General features: G+C 46.8%; 1 protein-coding gene across 1 annotated transcript in view; it reads left to right on the top strand.

The window, feature by feature from the left end:
• Window positions 1–19423, top strand: part of SLC7A14 (solute carrier family 7 member 14) — a 108549-nt gene that overhangs the window by 50648 nt on the left and 38478 nt on the right. Inside the window, exon 2 of the mRNA XM_002920837.4 lies at window positions 3952–4409. Within this exon, the coding sequence (XP_002920883.1) occupies window positions 4106–4409 (304 nt within the window). The 5' untranslated portion in view covers window positions 3952–4105. The remainder of the gene's footprint in view (window positions 1–3951; window positions 4410–19423) is intronic.

A 19423-nucleotide genomic window follows, 5' to 3' on the forward strand; every position in this document is an offset into this window, starting at 1 on the left:
CTGGCTTGTCTGTCCACCCTGCATACACCTTTTTACTCCATCCTGGAACTAACTTCTCATTAGGACGTGATTCTTCAGTCAACTTCACAGCAGCTAAAATGAGCTTTTTAAAATGTAATTCGTATCATGTCACTCACTTGAATAAAACCTTCCAATGGCTTCTCACTGGGCTGAGTGACTCAAGCCCTGTCTAGGCTTGCAAGTCCCCTGCTGGCCAACCCTGCACACCTCAGGCAAGGGGGTCAGGAGGAAGGACACCAGCTCTGCAAGCAGGTGTCCCAGGGTCAAGTGCTGGCGCTGTGGGCTCCTCGACTTTGGAGAAGTTACTGGACCTCTCCCAGCCTCATCTCTAAAGGCGGATTTGTTGTGAGGATAAAATTAGGGGGCACACCAGTCAGATTAGATTAAGTGCTCACCCTATTCCAGATGACCTCATCTTAACTAATGACATCTGTAACACAACTATGTACAAATGAGGGCACATGCTGGGACACTGGGGGTTAAGACTTCAACATATGAATTGGGTGGGGGGGACACAATTCAACATCTAACATACCCTTCCTCCCTCCCTGGAATGATCAAGTTTTATTTATCATCGTGTGTATTGTATTATATTCTTTCTTCACTGAACATCACTGTTTATGTTGTCTGATTTTTCTGCAGTAGACATGCTATCGCTTTATAATAAGAAAAACAATAAAAGATAAGCTGTTTTTAAGAATTTATTTATTTATTTATTTATTTATTTATTTATTTATTTATTTATTTATTTATTTATTTATTTATTTATTTATTTGACAGAGAAAGAGAGCACGAGCAGGGGGAGCAGCAGGCATGGGGAGAGGGAGAAGCAGGCTCCCCGCTGAGCTGACAGCCCAATGTGGGGCTCCATCCCAGGACCCTGGGATCATGACCTGAGCTGAAGGCAGACCCTTAGTGACTGAGCCACCCAGGTGCCCCTAAAAGATAAGCTTTTCAGGAAAAAAGCAAAAACAAACCTTATTCCTTCCATTTAGATGTTCATCACCTCCCATTCTAGACTGAAAGCTCCATGAAAGCAGGAACCATGTCTTTGCACCCCCAAGCCTAAGAGCATGCCTGGCACATAACAGATGCTTGGTATATGCTGGCTGAGTTGAAATTAAACAGATATGTACATTAATTTCTCACAAGACCTCAAGAGCTCAGGCAAAGCAATTGTCCTTGCAGCCTCCCTCCTATATATGTGATACATTGTCTCACAAATCTGGAAATCTTACAAAAAAAAAAGGAAAGAAAGAAAAGATAAAAGGCTGCTGACGCTCTAAACTTTTAAATAACTCTGCCATATACAATGGCAGTATCCACCTGTCCTGACAGTTAAGGTGTTACCAAAAATTAAAACACAGCACGGGGGCGCCTNCGTTAAGCGTCTGCCTTCGGCTCAGGGCATGATCCCAGCGTTCTGGGATCGAGCCCCACATCGGGCTCCTCCGCTGGGAGCCTGCTTCTTCCTCTCCCTCTCCCCTGCTGTGTTCCCTCTCTCGCTGGCTCTCTCTGTCAAATAAATAAATAAATAATCTTAAAAAAAACACACACACACACAAAAAAACCCACAGCATGAAGCAACACTGTCAAATCTAGGAGGAAAGTAAACCAGTAGGTCCATCACCCAACCCCTGTGACCCAAAATGCTTCCTTTCGCCTGATTCTTCTAATTAGGTTGTGTTTGCAAAGCCTTTAGAAGCAGACAAGTGCTACATTAAGTGCTAAGTAGTATCAACTAATAATATTGGTAGATTTCATGGGCTGGTATTTCTTGTAAATGTAAACATCCTANAAAAAAAAAAGGAAAGAAAGAAAAGATAAAAGGCTGCTGACGCTCTAAACTTTTAAATAACTCTGCCATATACAATGGCAGTATCCACCTGTCCTGACAGTTAAGGTGTTACCAAAAATTAAAACACAGCACGGGGGCGCCTGGGTAGCGCAGTCGTTAAGCGTCTGCCTTCGGCTCAGGGCATGATCCCAGCGTTCTGGGATCGAGCCCCACATCGGGCTCCTCCGCTGGGAGCCTGCTTCTTCCTCTCCCTCTCCCCTGCTGTGTTCCCTCTCTCGCTGGCTCTCTCTGTCAAATAAATAAATAAATAATCTTTAAAAAAAAAAACACACAAAAAAAAACCCCACAGCATGAAGCAACACTGTCAAATCTAGGAGGAAAGTAAACCAGTAGGTCCATCACCCAACCCCTGTGACCCAAAATGCTTCCTTTCGCCTGATTCTTCTAATTAGGTTGTGTTTGCAAAGCCTTTAGAAGCAGACAAGTGCTACATTAAGTGCTAAGTAGTATCAATTAATAATATTGGTAGATTTCATGGGCTGGTATTTCTTGTAAATGTAAACATCCTAGGCTTGTCAGCACAGTAGTTGGAATCAGTGTTCAGCTATACCTTAGAAGGTCTTTATAGAATTGAATAAAGCTCCTGACTTCCAAAGAAAGTAGCTTCATATCATGTTTGCATTCTCCAACTTGTCAAAACTTTGGAAATCATCTAATATAATAGTTCTCAGCTCTATCAAGCCCAGCACCTCTTTTCCGTAATAAAGGTTTTGTTAGAGCCCTCCTTTAAAACCTTGAAGCAAAAGGCATGAATAACCCACCTATACATAATGTACTTGAGTATGTAAAAACTCAGGCGAGCACACAGGGAGCTGTCGGATGCTTTTGCAGTTTAAAGAATCATGGTCGGTGTACCAGTTCCAAACGGCAGGCCGTCACAGGTGTGCTGCATGGGAGATGCTGTACCATGGGTGGCGTTGAAAGGGGGATTGAGCTTCTGAAGCAGTGAAGAATTCCTTTTTGGTTCCAAACTAAAGAATTTACAATCATCCTTCCATTTACTCTACAGTTTCATTCCTGGAAAAGTCGATGTACTTGTATATTAAAACCATCCCTGAGGGGCGCCTGGGTGGCACAGCGGTTGGGCGTCTGCCTTCGGCTCGGGGCGTGATCCCGGCGTTATGGGATCGAGCCCCACATCAGGCTCCTCCGCTATGAGCCTGCTTCTTCCTCTCCCACTCCCCCTGCTTGTGTTCCCGCTCTCACTGGCTATCTCTATCTCTTCAAATAAATAAATAAAATCTTAAAAAAAAAAAAACCATCCCTGAAAAGCCCATGTGTTTATACATAAAACAATTAGGTTTTAGGTTTAGATCATCATAAGCAGAATTTTCATCTACAAGAATGTCTGTGAGATCATTGAAAATTGGATGACGCCATCCCACCCAGTTATCATCTCTGGGTCTCACCCACCAAATGCCAGGAATACCTCGTCTTCCTCAGTCTTTGAGAGAAAAAAAAACCAAAACACTCAAGACACTTTTCATTTTATTTGAGAGCAAAGTTCCAAAACAAACCCATGGGGTGGGATTGTCCTTCTTAAAAGTCATAAATCTAATTTTACATCTTTGTATTTAAAAAATGAGGATGTTGTGTCCCCACAGTATATGCCACAAAATCACAGATCAAGTCTTCCAAGAAGAAGGAGCCAGGTAAGTCTGGGCAGAGCCAGGCCAGGTGAGCATTTTCCATGTGCCAGGCATTGTCTTAAGCTCTTTTTAGACACTAATCTAATTTTCACATCAATACCAGGTAGAAGGCTTTTTTAACCCCATTATACAGTTGAAACTGAAGCACAGAGAAGTGAGGTAACTTACCCAAGGTCCCACAGCAGTAAGTGGCAGACCCTGATTCAGACCATCTTCAGAACGACTCGGGGACAAAGTGCAAACAACAGATCGTTATTTAGGACTGGAGGTGACACAAAGGGGGAAAACGCAACCCTCCTGCATTGTGAATACACAAGATAGACCTGTTCAACCAATTCAGTATATTGACCTCCAACCATGCCTCCAAGCGATCATTTGTTCCTGCCTGGTCTCATCTTCTCCTTTCTTGTGTTTTTCCTGCAGACATTCATGCCCAGGAGAAGGCTGCTTTGGGTCCCTCTGGACCTTTTCTAAAAAGGAGATCCCTATTCACTACATGAGTTCCAGAAGCATCCACTAAGGCTCCCATAGAACCTCTTCCATCAGTTGACCTTCGCCGTAACCCCTATCACGCAGAATGAGTGGCTTCCTTGCCTCCCTGGACCCCCGGCGGGTGCAGTGGGGGGCTGCCTGGTACGCCATGCACTCCAGAATCTTGCGCACCAAACCAGTGGAGTCCATGCTGGAGGGAACAGGGGCCACCACGGCCCATGGCACCAAGCTAGCCCAGGTGCTCACCACCATGGACCTCATCTCACTTGGCGTCGGCAGCTGCGTGGGCACGGGGATGTACGTGGTGTCTGGTCTGGTGGCCAAGGAAATGGCAGGACCTGGTGTCATCGTGTCCTTCATCATTGCAGCCGTGGCATCCATATTATCAGGTAAGTGTCTCAGTACAGTGGAAGGCCTGTGGAAAGTGCACTGCCGGTCTGTTCCAGCTCGTCCTGCTTCTCTAGAATATTCAGTGGTGAGACGTGTGAAGGGTCGGCAAAGGGGTCATCGGGCTCCTTTCTTGCCCTGACTTCCAGGGAGTTCAACACTCAACTGTAGTTGCCTCCTTTTCCTTTGGTTTTTCCATACAAATAATTATTCTGGTGTCTGACCACCTCCCAACTTCTCATTCCTTGTCACATCCTAATGGCTCCACTTTTATCATAACTCTCCCTTTCAATGGAAGGTAGGTCAATCCCTTTGTGGGAAGGTGGCTATAGCTAGGATTATAAATAATACATAAAGGCTAGGCAGAGTAGCAAAATGACAAGTCACTAAATCTGATATGATTGGGATTTGATGAGCCCAAAACTGGCATTGTGACCCCTAAGCAGGAGGAAACCAAGGTAGGAAATGTAAAGCCATCATGAGAATCACAAAGGACCATCTGCCACAAGCACTCCAACAGATTGTATTCTACTGGGAAGTTCAGCCAGTGCCGTCTCTCTCCTTGGGAAAGAATCATAAAACTCATTTTTTAAATAAGGTACCAGGACTTACATATTGATAATTTGTGAAACGACTCTCTTATTTTCCTTTTCCTCTTCCCTCCTTTTCTCTTGAGCTGTGATCCACAGTATCTTCCCAGGAATAGGTCAATAGAAAATAACTTGAAAAAGAAGGAAAAGGAACGCATCTTGCTTCTTAGCATTGTATTGCAAAAGCATGAAGTTTTGCTGGGTTTTAGGTGGCAGGTCACATGGGTCAGCTCATGTCCTGGCAGGGAACGTCATGGCCTCATCCAGTGCTTCAGAAGCAAGAATGCTAGGCTATGTCGGGATTCCTGTGTAGGAATGCGCACCTTCACAAGAAAAGTTCTACACAAATATTGTCTACAGACCAGCCATCATCCACGGGGGACGCACAGCCCGTGAGCACACAGTCAGCAAGTGCCCCAGTTTATATCTGACATCTTTTTAACTTAATGAGGCAACTCATTCCAGACGNTTGACAGAGATAGAGACAGCCAGCGAGAGAGGGAACACAAGCAGGGGGAGTGGGAGAGGAAGAAGCAGGCTCATAGCAGAAGAGCCTGATGTGGGGCTCGATCCCGCAACGCCAGGATCACGCCCTGAGCCGAAGGCAGACGCTTAACCGCTGTGCCACCCAGGCGCCCCTATATCTGACATCTTTTTAACTTAATGAGGCAACTCATTCCAGACAGATTTTATTTTATCTCTTGTCAAGGTTTACTTCCGTGTTGGTAGTACAACTATCCCTTTTCCTGAAGTCATCTCTAAGATGACTTTGTGACTGTGGCCAGCCAGAATTTTCCAATAGCCCCAACCAGAGCCCAGGCCAAAATAACTTGTGCTAAAGTTAGCATATCTATAACAGAAGCCTCCAACCAGGCCTCTCATTCTGTGATCCTTTGTCACTAAGCTAAGGGACGTCCGCCTCTGCTGTCTTCTCTCCATTCCCGTATCATCATGCCTGTATTGCACCTCCCCTGACCAACTGCCCACCACTCCTCCGTATCACAATAACCAAACTCCCCTCTANTGACTTTGTGACTGTGGCCAGCCAGAATTTTCCAATAGCCCCAACCAGAGCCCAGGCCAAAATAACTTGTGCTAAAGTTAGCATATCTATAACAGAAGCCTCCAACCAGGCCTCTCATTCTGTGATCCTTTGTCACTAAGCTAAGGGACGTCCGCCTCTGCTGTCTTCTCTCCATTCCCGTATCATCATGCCTGTATTGCACCTCCCCTGACCAACTGCCCACCACTCCTCCGTATCACAATAACTAAACTCCCCTCTACCTTCAGACTTTTTAATACGTGCTCCTTTCTCCTTCTGGCCTTATGAAACCTGGCTCAACCCTGAGGACACTGTTGAAAATATTGAGAAAATGCACTAGGGCCATACATGTGAAGCCAATGCGCGGGATGTTTGAGATTGAGATTTCAGAAGTGCTACAGTAATCAGCGATCTTAAGATGAGACTTGGAACCTGGCTCTGCCACTGACTGGCTGTGAGACCTTGAGCGAGGTCCATAACTTCTCTAAGCCTCCATGTCTCCACCTTGAAAATGGTCATAATAATATCTCCTTCGCAGAGTTGCTGTGAAGATTAGAGATGCCTGGGTGCTGCAGTGTCTGGCACATAGTGCTACGTGAGTGGCTGTGATTATTGTGCACCAAACCCCGCATTCGGAGCTGGTCATACATTACCACATTTAAGACTCATAACATCTTCGTGCCACGCCTGGGTGGTGCAGTCGGTTGAGCATCAGACTCTTGGTTTTGGCTCAGATCATGATCTCAGGGTTGTGAGATCAAGCCCCACATTGCGTCGGGCTCCATGCTCAGTGTGGAGTCTGCTTGAGATTCTCTCTCCCTCTCCCTCTCCCTCTGCCTCTCCCACTGGTCCTCTTTCTCTCTCTCTAAAATAAATAAATAAATATTTAAAATAAAAAAATAGATTCATAATATCTTTTCAAGATAGGTTTTATCATCTCCAGTTTTATATATAAGAAAACTGAAATTTAATTACCAGAACCTAGATTCAAATTTGTTATACCAACATCTTTCAACATTGACTATGAATTTAAATCACTCAGGGAAATTTTTCTTTCTGAAGAATGGTTTGGGGGAAAGGAGTCAGCTTTATTGAGTTATAATTTCATACAGTAAAATGTATCCTTTTAAATATACAACTCTATGAGCTTGACCAGCACATACAATTACGTAACCTCCACCACAGTCAAGATACGGAAGAGTTCCATCAGCCCCAAATGATTCCTTCATGTTACCTTTGTCAATTTTCCTCTCCTCCACTCCCACCCCCTGGCACCCACTAAACTGCTTTCTGTCCCTTTACTTTTGCCTTTTCCAGAATGTTATATGAATGGAATCATTCAGTGTATAACCTTTTGAGTTTGGTTTCTTTCACTTAGTATGGTGCTTTTAAGATTCATTCATATTGTGTATATCAGTGGGTTGTTCCATTTTTTTTAAGATCTTATTTATTTATTTGACATAGAGACAGCCAGCGAGAGAGGGAACACAAGCAGGGGGAGTGGGAGAGGAAGAAGCAGGCTCCCAGCGGAGGAGCCCGATGTGGGGCTTGATCCCAGAACGCTGGGATCATGCCCTGAGCCGAAGGCAGACGCTTAACCGCTGCACTACCCAGGCANGAGCCTGATGTGGGGCTCGATCCCAGAACGCTGGGATCATGCCCTGAGCCGAAGGCAGACGCTTAACCGCTGCGCTACCCAGGCGCCCCGTTCCATTTTATTTTTGAGTCATATCCCATTGCATGGATATACTACAGTTTATTTATCCATTTCTTAGCTGAATGTTGAATTGAGTTGGTTCCAGTCTGGGGTNTTTATTTTTGAGTCATATCCCATTGCATGGATATACTACAGTTTATTTATCCATTTCTTAGCTGAATGTTGAGTTGGTTCCAGTCTGGGGCATTATAAATAAGCCATTACAAATATTTATGTACAGGTTTTTGTGTGAACACAAGTTGTAAGTTCTTTTGAGTAAATATCTAGGAGGGTAGGTTTAACTTTATAATAAACTGCTAAACTCTTTTCCAAAGTGACTGTATTATTTTTCATTCCCACCAGCCACACCTGAGAATTCCAGTTGCTCTGTTCCTCGCCAGCCCTCAGAATTGTCAGGTGTTGCTTTTGGTTGTTATTTCGTTTGTTTGCCATTTTAAAAGGTGTATGATGATATTTCAATGTGGTTTTCATTTACATTTCCCTAATTGTCATTTTGAGCATCTTTTTATGTGTTTATTTGCCATCCATCTTCTTTAGTGAAGTGTTCAAATCTTTTGCCCATTCTTTAACTGGGTTCTTCATTTTCTTATTATTAACTTTTAAGATTTTCTTATATATTCCGGATACAATTCCTTTATTACTATGTGATTTTGTAAACATTTTCTCTCACTTTGTGGCTTGTCTTTTAGTTTTCTTTTAATTCCTGTATATTTCCTTTTAAAAATGCTGATGTCCTGGCTCCATCCCCAGAGATTCTAACTCAGTTGGACTGGGGTGAAACCCAAGGAATGGTATTTTTTTAAGAGCCTCAGAGGATTCGAATGTGCAGCCGGGGTTAAGAACTACTCTATCATTGGGACCAAAACTCAACTCCTGCTTCAGCTATGATCTACAAAAAGAGAAAGCATATGTTAGGATATAAATTATTTGGTCAGCAGATTCTTAAGATTTTCTTGGCCCCATGGCATCATCCCCTGTGCCATGCAAACCAGTTTATACCATGAAACAAATCTGACTAAGAGAGAGAGAGCCACACCCTCTACAATTTGACAAGAGCCAAAGTTACAGGGACCTCCCAAGCTCCTCCTACCAGTCATGCCCCAACACCATAAACGCCCACAGCCTTATTGCAGGTGGAGGGAAACTTATCAGAGAAAGCCAGTAAACTTTACCCTCTGCCCATAAGGTCTTATCTACTCTTTAATAGTTCAGCAGGCCACAACCAGACCCCATGCCCATACCAAACCTAAAAATCTCTTTGAATACACCAGATTAAATAAACAAGATAAGGGAAATAGTTTTTCTTCCTGATTCCCACCTACAACCATGTTGAGAGACTGAGGGATGGAAGCAGTTTGGCTTCCAGAGGTTGTCTAATTCTCTTGACTCAGGATGAAACACAGAGCAAAGCCACCATGCTAGTGACATCTGGCCACTCAAAGTCCTAAAAGCCTCCTATGAACTTGAGTGAGGATGCCCGCTTTGACTTTTTTTCCTAAGTTTCTTTCCAGTTCTCTTTTAATATTATCAAATTTGAACCTTACATAGCATGTAGGTCTGAGTGACTCCTAAGGTCATGCACATCCTACAATAACCCTTCAGGCTTGTATCTCAAATGGTTTGGGTAAGGATGAAGTGACACTATGTTTACAGGGCATCAGTCCCCAGTCTGATGCCAATACCAGTAAGTTTTATCATCTACCCATAAGAAATAGTTGACAAAAATCTAATAAGATGTGGTTCAGTAAAGACATATTGTGTACCCACCTTCTACCAGTTCTGGGGCAGTACCAAAAACACATAAGAAATTGTTTCTACTCTAAAGGACCCATTGCTTATGGGTGGAGATGAACACCCAATCTGGTGGGTAAGTATGGCAACAATAGTAGTGATAGTAGTAATAATAACAGCAGCAGCTACCATTTACTGAACACTTACTGTGTGCCAAAAGAGTTCTGAGTGCTTAACACAATATGTTACTTAATCCCCACGTCAACTCTATGTGGTAAGTGGTGTCATTATCCTCACGTTACAGATGAGAAAACAGAGGCTTGTGAAAAGTTTGGTAACTTGCTTAAGACACCTGATTGAGAGGTGACAGACAGGGAATGGAGTGAAAGCAGTCTGACTCCAGAGCCCACATGGTAATCACTTTGCTCATCTGCTACCGTATTAGCAGATTAGGGTCAGATTCCATCGCAAGCAACAGAAAACCAAAAACAACAGACGATTTCACTTCTTTCTTGTGTAGAAAGAATCTGGAGGGAGGCTGTTGTTGTGGCTCTGCAGTTTTGGGGACTCAGGCCCTTCATCTTTGTGCTCTGCCACGGAGGATGCTTGGCTTCCATCCTTAAGGTGACTTCAAGATCCAAGATGGCTGCTGGAGCTCAGTCAGTGCATCTGAGTTCCAGAAGGCAGGAACAGAAAGTTGAACCAGGTCATTTCCCATATTTCTGTCCCCTTTTTACGAAACTTTTTCATAAGTCCTTCTCTATAACTTACATGTCAGTTATCTCTATAGATCCTTCTCTATAACTTACATTGGTTGAAACTGGAACACTTGGCCACAGCAAGTGAGGATATGAAGTGTCGTCTTCTGATTGGGTACATTGTCAACTCCAGTATTACAGGAGCTCTGTTGATGGGAAAGAAAAGGAAAACTGGCTGTCACTGCCACATCGATAGTGGATGCACTGCCCCTAAGCCCTCCAGCTTGCTGAGGTCAACTTGTTCTGAAATATTGAAGTAAAATTGGTTCTGATTGCCCAGAATGTACAATCGGAGAATCTAGAGTCCCCTTCAACAACTGAATAGGGAACTTTTCCTAGTTCTGCCAATGCTGAGTCTCTGCTCCCACGAGTCTCTGTCTCTAACTCTCTACAATTTCATCCCAGCCATTCTCCAAAGACTATTGTCCGCTAACTGAAACGGTCCATCAGGATCATTCATTAAACAAAGTAGGTTTTTAGAGGAGGGACTTGGGGGCCAAGCGGGAAGGCCTGCCCAAGGGGACAGGCCAAGAGATCATTCTGCCAGCAGAGAAGTTCAGCAACACGACCAGATCTATACTGTAGTAACATGGTGGGGAGAGAGTAAAGGTGGAGACACTGGTTATGCACGTATTGCACAGAACAGGCAAGAGGTTAAGATTGGAGATCAGAAGGAAGTTTAGGATGGAGAGGGTGTGGGCACAGGTGAGCGAGGGAGGATGTGGCAGAGGGATAAATGCTCTCTCTAGCTGAGAAGGACAAGACAAACACAAGTGTTTTTGAAATAACGTCATTAGAATAACGGATTTACAACACAGTTCCGGTGACAGAAAGTGAAAGTAGAAGCAGAAAACCCTAGGAAAGGGAAGGGACATCCTCATTTGCTCGTTGGCATCATCAGGTGAGACCATGGGAGCTGCATCCCTGGGGAGGTGGTGAGGGGAGCAGTGCTCTGCCAAGCCACAGGCAGGGCTCCCCAACCTCCTCCCTGGGCTGGATCTTCACAAAGCCTAAGCAGGATCTCCCCATTGCAGTATTCATCTCAGGTTGGATTTTCATGACCGAGGAAGATTTCTAAAGATTCTGAGTCTATTTAGATAGTCTGCTGAGTTCCCTTGTTCTGTTTTTCAGAATAAACCATTTCCCCTCCTCAAACTGAAGCCAGACTCAACACATGAACACAGGAGTGTTGACCCTTTTGCATCGCTGGTCGTTCTCAGTGATCTAGGATCACTCATTCATTCCACAAGCTTGCCTCTCTTTGTTCGCCCAAACGTATCTGAGCGCTGCTCTAAACCACATTGGCAGTGGGAGAGGCAGAAACACTGAAAGTGTAGAGAGGAAATGCAAAGATGAAGAGATGCATGCCCATCTTCAAGCCTCTGGAAAACTAGCTTTCCCAAAATATTGTCCAAACTCACAGCTCTATGTCGAAATATCCATAATGATAGCAGCTACCCTCAATGCTTGTAAAGTCTCTAAGACATAACTTAATAAGCACTTGATAAATGTCAGTCATTATTATTGTTGTTGTTATTATTATTACGAATCCAATACTGTGCCCCAAGCACTGTGCATTTAATGCTCTCAACCTCCCTACTGGGTGACTATTAGTGTCTGCATTCTATTAATCACAACAGCTAAACCACTGGGGACTTCTGATGTGCCTGGCACCAGCCACACCAGCTGCACACAGCTGCATAATCCACCCAGCAAATCCTACAAAAGAAGGGCCATTATATACTGATTCACTCTTATTGGGCTTTCAAAAAAGCCTGTAGCTCACCCTATTTTATTGATGGGTTGAGCACTTTTCTAGATCATAACTTCTGTAACCCAGGTCATGAAAATGCCTTCTAAGCTCAGTGCCTTTCTGTCACCTGTCAGCAGTGAGAAGGGTGTTGTGAAGTTCATGTAAGTCTTCCATATAGAGCTGGGTTGACAGCCCTGTAGGAAGGATGTCAGTTACCAGTTCGGAGAAGGTGAGCTCATTTTAATAAAACTTTACAAGTCTCTTAATTGCTGATTCTGAAATGAGCTTCCTCCGGCAAACCAAGGAGAACCTTGGGCTCCTTTGACATCTTCTACAGCACCTGGTAGAGTAGACAGGGCATGCAAGCGCAGCTAGCGTGGCAGGGTGGGGGGGTGGTGGCCGGCCACCTGCTCCGGGCTCAGCATCACGGCAGATGTACTGCAGAACCCACGAGAGAACTCTGAGACATCTGTGCAAAGAAACCAGGCAGGCACGCGTGAGATCGTCTTGCGCAATGCAAGAGACCCCACGGCTGGGGACAGAAGTCGGGACACCCGAGCCCTCATTCCAGCTCTGTTCCTCTGCAACCCAGGACACTTAGGCAAGTGGCTCACCTCTTGACTTCAGTTGCTTTTTCTGCAAAATGAACAGTTCCGATTCGATTGCCTGTAGGAGGGTAAAAAAAGAACAAAGGGAGGGGAAAGATTTGTACAGAAAGGTCCAGTGTCTCACCATTCCACACACACACACTTTCCAACCCCAGTAGCATCCGGGCGCCAGCGGCGGTTAGCCCCCAGAATAGATCCACCCCATTCAAGCCCTGCTCTGCCGTTTACAACTTGCGTGACTTGGGAACTGTACTTAACCTAGACCTTCCCAAACAGGTTGCCCAAAGTTACGGGTGTGTCGCAGTATTGCTCCCTCAGCCCTCGGCACAGCTGGGAGGTGGCAGAGGCCCAGGCCATCACGGCCACCTGTGAAAGGCCTCGCCCTTGTGCGTATTGACCTGCTTCTCGTAACCATACAAATGTGACCATTCTCTGGGTGTGTTCTGTCAGGCGGGAAAGACTGGGAAGTCCCAATAGCCCGTCTAGATCTTGGACTCATCATCTGTAAATGGAAAGAATAAGTTCTGCATCACAAGCGTCTCGTGAAGAGTGTGTATGTAAAGGGCTCAGGAGAGCCGGCGCCCATGGCCTAATGCTCAGCACGGTTTCCTCGTGTTCTTGTCAGCACTGCTGCACTGTCAGCCAGGTCTCCAACCTAACCAGCCTGGATTTGTTCTCAATGTGAATGAGCGTCCACGCTTCAGATCCTGAAGCCCCGGTGCATACCCTAGCAAAAGACCCAGCGGGCCTGCCCCTATTCACTCTTTCACCAGACGGACTTTGCACAAAGAGCATTCTTTACGGTCTGAAGGTATTCTCCCTAGAGGAATTCTCACCTCTACCAGAATAGCCCCCTTCAAAATGATTGTGCTTTTGTGCAAAATGATTGCACAAAAAACGTGCAAGGAAGCTACATCTCAGAACACAAGTAAATGAATAGATATAACTACATATTGTGGTAAGCACTGTAAGGAAATTAACCAGGCTCCCATGACAAAGTGCTCCTTCTGGAGCAGTGATATTCAAGCAGCCTCAACTCTGTGCACTGAAAAAGGTGCTTGAAATGAGTAAGGCATGACCGCCATGAGATAAAAGCCCATGAAGAGGAATGATGCCCTCGCCCTCAGGGCCCAGTACGAAGCCGACTTTGTGCAGGCGGCTCAGGAGCCTTGCACGTGCCCAGCATCCGCTCTGCACACTCAGTGCCCCNGCCTGCCCCTATTCACTCTTTCACCAGACGGACTTTGCACAAAGAGCATTCTTTACGGTCTGAAGGTATTCTCCCTAGAGGAATTCTCACCTCTACCAGAATAGCCCCCTTCAAAATGATTGTGCTTTTGTGCAAAATGATTGCACAAAAAACGTGCAAGGAAGCTACATCTCAGAACACAAGTAAATGAATAGATATAACTACATATTGTGGTAAGCACTGTAAGGAAATTAACCAGGCTCCCATGACAAAGTGCTCCTTCTGGAGCAGTGATATTCAAGCAGCCTCAACTCTGTGCACTGAAAAAGGTGCTTGAAATGAGTAAGGCATGACCGCCATGAGATAAAAGCCCATGAAGAGGAATGATGCCCTCGCCCTCGGAGCCCAGTTCGAAGCCGACTTTGTGCATGGCGGCTCAGGAGCCTTGCACGTGCCCAGCATCCGCTCTGCACACTCAGTGCCCGTCCTCACGTTGCCCTCCCTGCACGTTAGCCCTGTTTGGGGAAAAACTTGAGATGGCACCCCTCTTCTGTGCAGGCTGTCTCGTGTCTCTAGGAAGGTCCTCAGCAGAGAACAGATCCAGGCCCATGAGAGATTCGCCGTGTCTCACACCCCAGGCATCTGTTGGGAAGGCAGCCCATCCCAGGGGAACCTGGACTCACCTGCCCGTCAGACCGGCTGAGTAGCCGCAGAGGGCTGGAGCGCGCTCTCTCAGCACTCACCTTTAACCCCAGCTACAAAATCCACAGGGCAGGAGGGATGGCTTGGTCCCCTCACAGNGGTGCTTGAAATGAGTAAGGCATGACCGCCATGAGATAAAAGCCCATGAAGAGGAATGATGCCCTCGCCCTCGGAGCCCAGTTCGAAGCCGACTTTGTGCATGGCGGCTCAGGAGCCTTGCACGTGCCCAGCATCCGCTCTGCACACTCAGTGCCCGTCCTCACGTTGCCCTCCCTGCACGTTAGCCCTGTTTGGGGAAAAACTTGAGATGGCACCCCTCTTCTGTGCAGGCTGTCTCGTGTCTCTAGGAAGGTCCTCAGCAGAGAACAGATCCAGGCCCATGAGAGATTCGCCGTGTCTCACACCCCAGGCATCTGTTGGGAAGGCAGCCCATCCCAGGGGAACCTGGACTCACCTGCCCGTCAGACCGGCTGAGTAGCCGCAGAGGGCTGGAGCGCGCTCTCTCAGCACTCACCTTTAACCCCAGCTACAAAATCCACAGGGCAGGAGGGATGGCTTGGTCCCCTAANAGAGATTCGCCGTGTCTCACACCCCAGGCATCTGTTGGGAAGGCAGCCCATCCCAGGGGAACCTGGACTCACCTGCCCGTCAGACCGGCTGAGTAGCCGCAGAGGGCTGGAGCGCGCTCTCTCAGCACTCACCTTTAACCCCAGCTACAAAATCCACAGGGCAGGAGGGATGGCTTGGTCCCCTAAGAGCTTCTTAGGTCTTCCTTGTTGGCACCCCTTTCATCGGCTTTAGAATTGGGGGCACTGCCTACTCCTGGAGAGTGGTGAGCTGAAAACTATCTGGTGCACGAGAGTTGGCAGCTGTCACTTTACTCCTGTTCTGTCCTCTCTGCACAAAGCCTTTCTCGCCCAGCTGTCAGAGTCATCTGAACGAGGGGCTGGAGGCCTCCTGAAGAAAGGTTGAGCAAGAAAACGGGAAATTTCTCTCCACCCTCACATTTCGAACTGGACCTGCAGAAGAGAACATATGTTTCCAGATTAAAGATTTCAAACTTAAGAAGGAACTTCCCCGGGTTCTGATTTAGAAGGGAATTGGGCACACCTGGGGCTTGGTCTAGACTCCAGATGATTTCTGATATCCCTGCCAATGCTGAGCCTCTAAAACCTTCCACCACCAATTCTTGCTTCCAACCCCTTTGATCCCACCCACAAGGCAAACGCCCCGACATAAACCCTCGGGAGGCCACTGCTACGAAAATCTGTGCGATTCCCTTACTTCTTCTGTACTAATCACCGTCGCTCCCGGTGGAGGAGTGCCCACTGCATGTCAGAGCCATGCATGTGTTCCCTCACTGGCCCATAGCAACCCCCCAGCATAGATCACCGTCGCCACTTTCCAGATGGGGAAACTAACAATCTGTGAATCAGATGCCTCACTCAAGGCCACAGTTAGTACTAATTGAAGCTGTCATTTATTAAACACTTGCTGTGTGCCAGGCACTGGGCAAAGTGATCTGTGTGCAATATGTCACTTAGTTGTCACAACCACTCTCTAGACCTCTCTCCAGAGGCTGGGTGGCTCCCATGACACTCACTGCTTCTCCTAAAGCAGAGAAGGCCTGCTGATGGTGACCTCAGCGTTCGCAGACAGCTGACCTGAGCATGAGGTGAGAAAATGTATACAATGGGCCTAGCATGGATAGATGCCCCCCAAACAGGTGCTTTTCTCTTTTGTAACATCTTCCTTCCTCCAAGACTGCCTTTGACATTGACCTGAGATCACCTACATGAAAATGTTGGGAGCAGAGCAAAGGGCACCCCCAGCCCACCTGTCACCGCGGCAATGAAGCGGGACCAATCCAGGTCAGGTGGACTCCGGGAACAGCTAACCCTGTGTGTCATTTAGGTGAAAGCGGCTACGCAAGCATGGTTATTAGTACATCCTCATCACCACCTGATAAAGCAATAAAATAAACTCGGTGCACTAACGAGGATACTAACAATAGCATCACCAAACGATATAATACTGTAATTCATCATGCTGTGGAAATCGTTCCTTCAACAAGTTCTGAAATGCTTTCACAGAAGGAGATCTAGAGAAGAAAGTAAACAGTCTGGTCACATTTAATGAGTAAATTATTAAACTTCCTTGACCTGTCTCAGGGGTCCCTTCTCCTTCCTTCCCGTGTATGTGTTGATACGTCGGTGCTCTGGTTTGGGGACCTTGCGAGCCCTCTGTTCCCTACCCAACTCAATTGGAGCCCTGTCAGGTTCAGTAACGAATAGTGTCACACACACACCCTGATTGTTGATGCCGCCCATCCCCTAAATACAGGCTCTTACTGTCCACCCAGGGCCTGCTTTGGCAGAAAAATTATAAGTCTCTTCTTAGATGCAAAGAAACAGGCGTTGCCAGACAAATTGCTTTTCTTCCAGACGCATTTGTTAAAATTGCCTAGGCTTCACTGGCAGGTGATGGGGTGACCAAGGTTACTCAGGTAGATGAGACAGGGAGCAGGGAAGGGAGCGGGAGAGAGAGCCTGATGGATTCCTCCCGGGGAAAGAAACGCACAATTTTCTTGGCTAATCAAGAGCATTGGGAAGAGGACACTGGTGCAAGATGGCAGGCTCCCACATGCCAGGGGGGCTGAATAGAGGGTTCTGAGAACCCACAACCTGCTTCTCAAGGGGGACAGCAGTGATGGGGATACTTCATTACTCACCATCTGGAATTCAGTGTCACAAACAAAACAAAGGTTTCCAAGAGAATTCACACTCTATTTCTCTCTNTCCTCACGTTGCCCTCCCTGCACGTTAGCCCTGTTTGGGGAAAAACTTGAGATGGCACCCCTCTTCTGTGCAGGCTGTCTCGTGTCTCTAGGAAGGTCCTCAGCAGAGAACAGATCCAGGCCCATGAGAGATTCGCCGTGTCTCACACCCCAGGCATCTGTTGGGAAGGCAGCCCATCCCAGGGGAACCTGGACTCACCTGCCCGTCAGACCGGCTGAGTAGCCGCAGAGGGCTGGAGCGCGCTCTCTCAGCACTCACCTTTAACCCCAGCTACAAAATCCACAGGGCAGGAGGGATGGCTTGGTCCCCTAAGAGCTTCTTAGGTCTTCCTTGTTGGCACCCCTTTCATCGGCTTTAGAATTGGGGGCACTGCCTACTCCTGGAGAGTGGTGAGCTGAAAACTATCTGGTGCACGAGAGTTGGCAGCTGTCACTTTACTCCTGTTCTGTCCTCTCTGCACAAAGCCTTTCTCGCCCAGCTGTCAGAGTCATCTGAACGAGGGGCTGGAGGCCTCCTGAAGAAAGGTTGAGCAAGAAAACGGGAAATTTCTCTTCACCCTCACATTTCGAACTGGACCTGCAGAAGAGAACATATGTTTCCAGATTAAAGATTTCAAACTTAAGAAGGAACTTTCCCGGGTTCTGATTTAGAAGGGAATTGGGCACACCTGGGGCTTGGTCTAGACTCCAGATGATTTCTGATATCCCTGCCAATGCTGAGCCTCTAAAACCTTCCACCACCAATTCTTGCTTCCAACCCCTTTGATCCCACCCACAAGGCAAACGCCCCGACATAAACCCTCGGGAGGCCACTGCTACGAAAATCTGTGCGATTCCCTTACTTCTTCTGTACTAATCACCGTCGCTCCCGGTGGAGGAGTGCCCACTGCATGTCAGAGCCATGCATGTGTTCCCTCACTGGCCCATAGCAACCCCCCAGCATAGATCACCGTCGCCACTTTCCAGATGGGGAAACTAACAATCTGTGAATCAGATGCCTCACTCAAGGCCACAGTTAGTACTAATTGAAGCTGTCATTTATTAAACACTTGCTGTGTGCCAGGCACTGGGCAAAGTGATCTGTGTGCAATATGTCACTTAGTTGTCACAACCACTCTCTAGACCTCTCTCCAGAGGCTGGGTGGCTCCCATGACACTCACTGCTTCTCCTAAAGCAGAGAAGGCCTGCTGATGGTGACCTCAGTGTTCGCAGACAGCTGACCTGAGCATGAGGTGAGAAAATGTATACAATGGGCCTAGCATGGATAGATGCCCCCAAAACAGGTGCTTTTCTCTTTTGTAACATCTTCCTCCCTCCAAGACTGCCTTTGACATTGACCTGAGATCACCTACATGAAAATGTTGGGAGCAGAGCAAAGGGCACCCCCAGCCCACCTGTCACTGCGGCAATGAAGCGGGACCAATCCAGGTCAGGTGGACTCCGGGAACAGCTAACCCTGTGTGTCATTTAGGTGAAAGCGGCTACGCAAGCATGGTTATTAGTACATCCTCATCACCACCTGATAAAGCAATAAAATAAACTCGGTGCACTAACGAGGATACTAACAATAGCATCACCAAACGATATAATACTGTAATTCATCATGCTGTGGAAATCGTTCCTTCAACAAGTTCTGAAATGCTTTCACAGAAGGAGCTCTAGAGAAGAAAGTAAACAGTCTGGTCACATTTAATGAGTAAATTATTAAACTTCCTTGACCTGTCTCAGGGGTCCCTTCTCCTTCCTTCCCGTGTATGTGTTGATACGTCGGTGCTCTGGTTTGGGGACCTTGCGAGCCCTCTGTTCCCTACCCAACTCAATTGGAGCCCTGTCAGGTTCAGTAACGAATAGTGTCACACACACACCCTGATTGTTGATGCCGCCCATCCCCTAAATACAGGCTCTTACTGTCCACCCAGGGCCTGCTTTGGCAGAAAAATTATAAGTCTCTTCTTAGATGCAAAGAAACAGGCGTTGCCAGACAAATTGCTTTTCTTCCAGACGCATTTGTTAAAATTGCCTAGGCTTCACTGGCAGGTGATGGGGTGACCAAGGTTACTCAGGTAGATGAGACAGGGAGCAGGGAAGGGAGCGGGAGAGAGAGCCTGATGGATTCCTCCCGGGGAAA

The sequence above is a fragment of the Ailuropoda melanoleuca genome, chromosome 1 (genome assembly GCF_002007445.2).
Source record: "Ailuropoda melanoleuca isolate Jingjing chromosome 1, ASM200744v2, whole genome shotgun sequence".
Taxonomy (NCBI): Eukaryota; Metazoa; Chordata; class Mammalia; order Carnivora; family Ursidae; genus Ailuropoda; species Ailuropoda melanoleuca.